Source organism: Vigna radiata, chromosome 1 (assembly GCF_000741045.1).
Source record: "Vigna radiata var. radiata cultivar VC1973A chromosome 1, Vradiata_ver6, whole genome shotgun sequence".
NCBI classification, from domain to species: Eukaryota; Viridiplantae; Streptophyta; class Magnoliopsida; order Fabales; family Fabaceae; genus Vigna; species Vigna radiata.
In genome coordinates this window covers 13,713,588-13,720,199 of record NC_028351.1, presented here as the reverse complement: position 1 = coordinate 13,720,199, position 6,612 = coordinate 13,713,588, and the positions used below count along the sequence as shown (strand labels likewise).

General features: G+C 28.0%; 1 protein-coding gene across 1 annotated transcript; it reads left to right on the top strand.

The window, feature by feature from the left end:
* The first annotated feature begins 3,078 nt into the window (after nt 1–3,078).
* On the top strand, nt 3,079–3,621 carry LOC106757863 (classical arabinogalactan protein 6-like). Its single transcript, XM_014640699.1, has one exon. The coding sequence runs from the start codon at nt 3,079–3,081 to the stop codon at nt 3,619–3,621; it is 543 nt and encodes a 180-aa protein (XP_014496185.1).
* The last annotated feature ends 2,991 nt before the right edge of the window (nt 3,622–6,612 follow it).

The following is a 6,612-nucleotide window of genomic DNA, read 5'->3' as shown; positions in this document are numbered from 1 at the left end:
ATCTGTTAAAAAGAAATTTCAACGAATTTCGACATTCATTTAAAGATTTTTCAAAAATTTCAACAAATTTTGAAATCCGTTGAAGGCTCGAAAAACCCTTTAACAGATGTCGAAATTTGTTAAAAAAAGTTTTTTCAATGAATTTTGAAATTCTTTAAAAAAAGAGTAGGAGTGTAGGATTTTTTAAAATATAAAAAATACTTTTGGAATTTTTTTTAAAATGTGATAATAAAGGAAGTAATGTAGATAGTGTAGGAAGTAATCCTCGTTGTGTAGGATGAAAATTACCAGATAGTAGTTTGGGCCAATGATTACCCGATTAAAACTGTTTTTTACATTCTACACCCTCACAATTTCTTTGAGCAACTCCTAATTTTTTAAAATATCTATTTTATATTTGATTTTTTTTTAAAAAAAATGATATCCAGATTATATATTTTGAAAATTTTCTTGAATAAGCTTTTTAAAGTTTTCAGAATAGGATTTCTTGCATGAGATTTTCGAATAGAATTTTTAGAATCAGTTTTCTCAAATGAGCTTTTCTTGTATTCTCTAAGTTTCTTCTTCTGCAGCGTCTTTGTTTTTTCCTTTTTTTTCCTCTATAGTAATAATAATGATAAAAATATTCATAATAACAGTACCGACAACGAGATCATTTGATACAATAATGAAGAGTATATAAAAGAGGGAGTGCAGTTAATAATTGTGAGGTTACATGAAGCAATAGCCTTAAAACGAGGTTAAATTTTGTCTTTAGAAAACATAACTAGATCTCATTGGAAGTCGAATTCTTATAAAAATTAAATTAATTTGAAATTTAAGTTAATTAATTACAATATAATTTTAATTTCCAAATTAAAATATTAATTTCAGTAATGTTTTTAGTGACAATAAATTTATTAGCTTAATTGGACAAAAATCTTAAGATTTTAAAATTTCAAGATTAATTGACAAAAAAATGTTAATTTTAAAATAGAAAATAGTAAATTCAATATTTTATTAAGTATAATTAATTTATTAACTTAATAAATTATTGGAAAGTTAATTGATAAAAAAATTGAAAATTTAATTCATAAATTTAAATAATTATGTAATTTAGTATTATAAAAACGAATTTATTATTACTCGATAATCCAGTCATTATTTATTTTTTATAACTGAAAATTATTTAAAAAATTAATAATTACTGTAAAGGTTCAGTACTTGTAAAAAAAATCATTAATTATTAGATATTAACAAAACAATTATTAACAAGTGAGAGAATTATTTGTAACTATTCTCATATTTTCAAGGTTATGTTTATGCAAAATTATTTACTGTAAAATGTTTAATTTAAAAATAATAAAATGAGTAATTTAAACAAATACTAAAGATAAAGTCCTTGAAGATGTACAAGGAGATTAGAAGAATACCTAATAAAATTTGAGCTTAATTTAAGCAATTTTTTTTTCTATAATTGTGAAATTGTTCTCAATATCTTACGATCCAATTTCTTTATTTGGTAAATTATCTTCCTCTCGATTAGATTCTTTTGGTGCATTTAAATTTCCTGAGTGACATTACAATTATTTCTATTATTTGAAATTCTTGATCGTTCAATGAGCAAATTGTTCTATGACCGTGTAGATTATCAGTTATTAAATTTGTTATATATATAATGAGAGCAGTTGTTCGTACATGTTAGAGCAAATGATTCTCTATTAAGATGTACGAAATAAGCTACTATGGTACAACCGGAAGAGAGCAGTTGTTTCTCACGAGCATTGTTAGATTTCATTGCTCTCTCTCACACACATATATATAGAGAAAAATTATAAACATACACTTTTCCATCTTTCATTTAAACGTTTGAAGTTGAGTTAGTAAGTGACTATTCATACTTTAGAATAAATGACATAGACCGAACGGTCGATATTCAAGACTGTTCGATCTACTTGACATAATAAGCGGGAATCAATAAAGTTTTGAAAGTCAAACATGTTAAATGATTTTATTGATATTGAATCATAATTGGACCAACGTTTGAGTTATTGGGTCAAATCGAGCAGGATAGGGCCAATGATATAATCTGACAGGTAATAGAATAATACTAGAATGATTAAAGGATATTATTTAACGATGATATCCGATTAAAGATATTGATAAATTGTTTATGAACAATTGACTGGAGAAAAGGTAAGTTTTTTTTATTTGATCTATGAAACACTTATAAATATAATGACAATGCCAAAAGTCACGGACGTTGGACTAGATCCAAAATACTCAATTGTGATCAACAATTAACTGAATATTCAATTATGAGCAGAAGCTCTTTCAACACGCGTCTAATTTGAACATCAGAATACTTTTTGCAAATACCTTCCCCATCAAGAATGCAAGCAAACGAAACAGGCAACTCGAGCATTGAAAAATAAAAAAGTTAAAAAGATACGTCTCTCAGTCTTACACAATTTCCTCTCGAAACACATACCATTGTGCATGGCATTTGAGTTGGACAGATTATAACTAGATACAATTTTTTTTCCTTACATTCTACAACTATATAAATTATTATATTATTATAATATAATATTTCACTAAAAAAATAGGTAGAAAAGAGTTCTTTTTAATGAATAACGACATGAAAATATATGTTTTATTATATTAAACTAAGCATATTTCTAAGAATATGACCTAGCCGAGATGATCCGTAGAATGTGAGTATTTTTCTTGTTTTATCGATGAATTGTTCAACCAAAAATAACCTCTTCCCCGATTAACTCCATCTTTTTAACATAGTTTCTAAGAGGTTAGCTTAAAATAAGGTCTAAAAACTGAATCTTTTCTTTCCTTTATTTTTTTTCTCCCTCCATTTTCTCCCAACCACACAAAAATTAATCTCAAATACATCCCTAAAACTTCTCTCAACCATCAAAACTCCCTTTAAATAACCCTCCCATGCAAACTCAATACTCATTCTTACTTGCAGCAGTTTTTCTCTACCTCTTCTGATAGAGAAGAACAACTGCTCTTACACAATAAGAATCCCCCTACGCAAGAACAAATAATACATTAAAATCCCAAAAAAAAAAACCAAAAATGGCTCGTCAACTTGTTGTTCTTGCCCTTGTTTTTGTTGCCATAAGTGGCATTGCCATGGCTGAAGAGGCTCCATCTGCATCTCCAGAATCATCTGCATCACCAAAATCATCTCCAAAATCACCATCTCATTCACCAAAATCATCTCCATCACCAAAATCATCTTCATCATCACCATCTTCATCACCAAAGTCATCTCCATCTCCATCACCAAAAGCATCTTCATCACCAGCATCATCTCCATCACCAAAATCATCTTCATCACCAGCATCATCTCCATCACCAAAATCATCTCCCGCCCCATCAACCCACTCTTCTCTCTCCTCTCCTCCTTCACCTTCCCCATCATCCGATGAGACTAAAGTCGCAACCCCACCAGCTCCAGGCAGCAACCCCATCGAGCTCTATGCACCTGAACCCGCACCCTTTGACGCCTTCTCACCGGAGGCCGACCCCGCCGACATTGCCAATGGTGCCGCCGCTCGTCAAATCTCTGCTGCCCTCGTTGCCACCGTTGCTGCTGCTGGCTTCTTTGCCTTCTAAGCTACTTTCGTAGTTGGCGTTGCACTTTATAACTTGGGACAATGTGTTGGGCATGGTTCTATATCTTCATTCGATCATTGGATTAGTGCAGATGGTTGGTTCTCAAGAACATCAAAGTTTTATTTATGCCTTCAATGTCACTTCTATGAACCATTTTTTCTAATCTAAATCTTTCAAAAATTTTCCTTTATCTTTTCCTTTAATCTTTCCATTTATTACATTCTCGTGGGATAAAATCTCAAATTCAATTTTTTATTTTCACGTACGGTAACTTTATATTCATACAACTAAACAATGACTAAGTCTAGTCCAATGATACATTGTTACATTCGATTAATACAGACTATAAAAAGTAAAATAGTTATAAAAATATAAATTTTTGTATTATTTTAAAGGTTTAAACCTCTTTTTGGTCTCTAAGTTATGAGCGAATGTTCAGTTTAGTCTCCGCTTTTAAAAATATAAACCTTTGATTCCTAAGTTATAAAAAATGTATCAAATGAGTCCTTTTTTTATGTTCATACTCAAAGTACAAAGAGCAATCTAAAGTGCTGTAATTATTAAGAAACAAATCAGAGCAATCTAAACATGTAGCAGTTGTTAAGAAACAACCAAAGACAGTATTTCAAGTCAAAAAAGGATTCATTTGATACATTTTTTATAACTTAGGGACCAAAGATTTACATTTTAAAAAACGGAGACTAACTGAACATCCACTTATAACTTAGGGAGAGATTTAAACCTATTTAAAAAAAAGAAAGTAAAAAGTAAATAAAAATAATATTAAATTAACCTAAAAAATTTTAAACGTGTACTTAGGAAGAAGAAAGTCAGCGTTACCAAATTTTTTATGTGTGAAATTTTTATTGACAGTTTCTTCTCATAATATTCGGTACTACTTTCCGTATTTATTTCAATAGACACAGAAAGGACTTGTTTAAAAATAAATAATTAACTTTTTAATGATTAATATATGATAATAAATCATAAGCATATTCCGAAGTATGAATCTTCTGATTAACATTTATTTTCTTTCATAGGTATTATAGTATGTGCGTGTGTTATTTTTTTTATAATAACAAAAAATAATAAAATTATAATTATAAAAATAAATATAAGTAATATTTATAATTTGATTATATATTGATTTATTTATATAGTAGATAAATTTTATATATTTATTTTATGAAATATTTAAATTTAAAAAATGTTTAAATAAAAAAATGCTTAAATTTAAAAGCTGTCGTTTGAAGAGTAAAATTGGAAAACAATGTAGACTGAAAGAATAAAATTGGAAAAATAATATGGACACAAAAAGGATGAATCTTCTCTGTATAATAATATAGAAGTATAAATTAACTTGTTTACATGGCCATACACCAAAATGTTGATTTTTGTCTAATTTTATTTGATAACTTTTATTTTTAATTAAGAATTATTTTGAAAAGTGATACTCAACCACAATTATATTGCTATTTGTTTTCGTGACAAATAAAATTATATACTAATTTTCATGTTTTATACACTATTCGAAAAGAATAAGCAAGTCCTACCCTACTGCTAAACCAGTACCACGCTCAGAAGAAGACCTTAAATCCTTTTAGGAAAAAATTCTCTTAACAATTTTTTTTACAACTTTTTGTCATGATGAATTCGTTTCAAATATTTTTTTAAACATAAATTCAAACAAACCAATAAAATAATAACACGTATCCTGTTGTAAAAAATTATAAAAAAAAAATTATCAAAACATCTTATCCCTCTTGGACTCTTCAAAACATACTAGTTTTTCCTTTGTTAGAACCTCACCAACTCCATCCTTGCCCACCTTTCACCATCCACCTCAATGTTATGTGGGTTAACGTTAATGAAAGTTTTATATAACCTTACAACTTTTTCTTATCAGCAATAAAAAATGTATTAATGGAATAAATGTGGTGTTCCAACCAAAAACATTTATATGCATAAGATGACAAAAAATAATATGCATAATAATATAATTTAAGTCTCTTAAAAAAGAATTTTAAAAATGTGCGGTGTATGTTTGATAAATAAAAATTAGTTATTAAAATTTATTGTTAACTAACATATTTAAATTAGATATATTTTTACATATTTTACTTTTCTAACCGACTAAAAATGTGTTATTTTTATATTTCTTATCTTTTTAACATACTTAATTTAATAATTTTACATTTGTATATTTTGTAACACTTAAAATTGTGTTTTAACCTACTTCAAATAGATTCACGTTTTTACTTTCACTTTCTAAACTCTTAAAAAAATCATTTTTCAACCTTTTCACTCCTAGCCTTAATAACCAACAACAACAACAACATTCTTCCAGCGACAAGAAGATTCTTCCGGTGACAACAACATTCTTCCACCGACTATAACAATTATAATGAACTAATTTTTTTTATAGTCTGAAAGGTGTGCGTATTTTGTTTTAAATAATAGGTTTTATTGGAAAGTGAAATGGTTGGTGGTTGGAGTAGACATTTAGAAGATGAGTATTATATAATATGGAATAGGAATGATAAGAAGAAAGAAGTTTCAGAAGAAAGATACATATACCATGGAATGCTTAGAGGCATTGCAGGTTGATCATTGTCTATTTGTTTCTTTAGCCTATATTCTATAATAAATATATTCTTTGATATAAAGTACTCACACAAATGGTGTAGTTCCCCTTCTATGGAGAATTTGGATCCTTTGAATGCTCTCAAAGTGTTTTTGTAGTTTTATCTCTATAAACCTTAACGTGCACTTCATAAAAACAAATATATGTCAAAACAAAGTGTGAGAATATGAAGAGAAGAAGATGTTTCGATGAGTGATGAGTCAAGTCTAGGTCTACTTAAATAGTTCATAAATATCAAATTATAGACGAATGAAGCAAATCAAGTGTAAAGTGGTACATGAGATTCAATATATAAAGATTAATTATGGCAATAGTGGAAAAGAAAAATCGATACATTTCATTCTAAA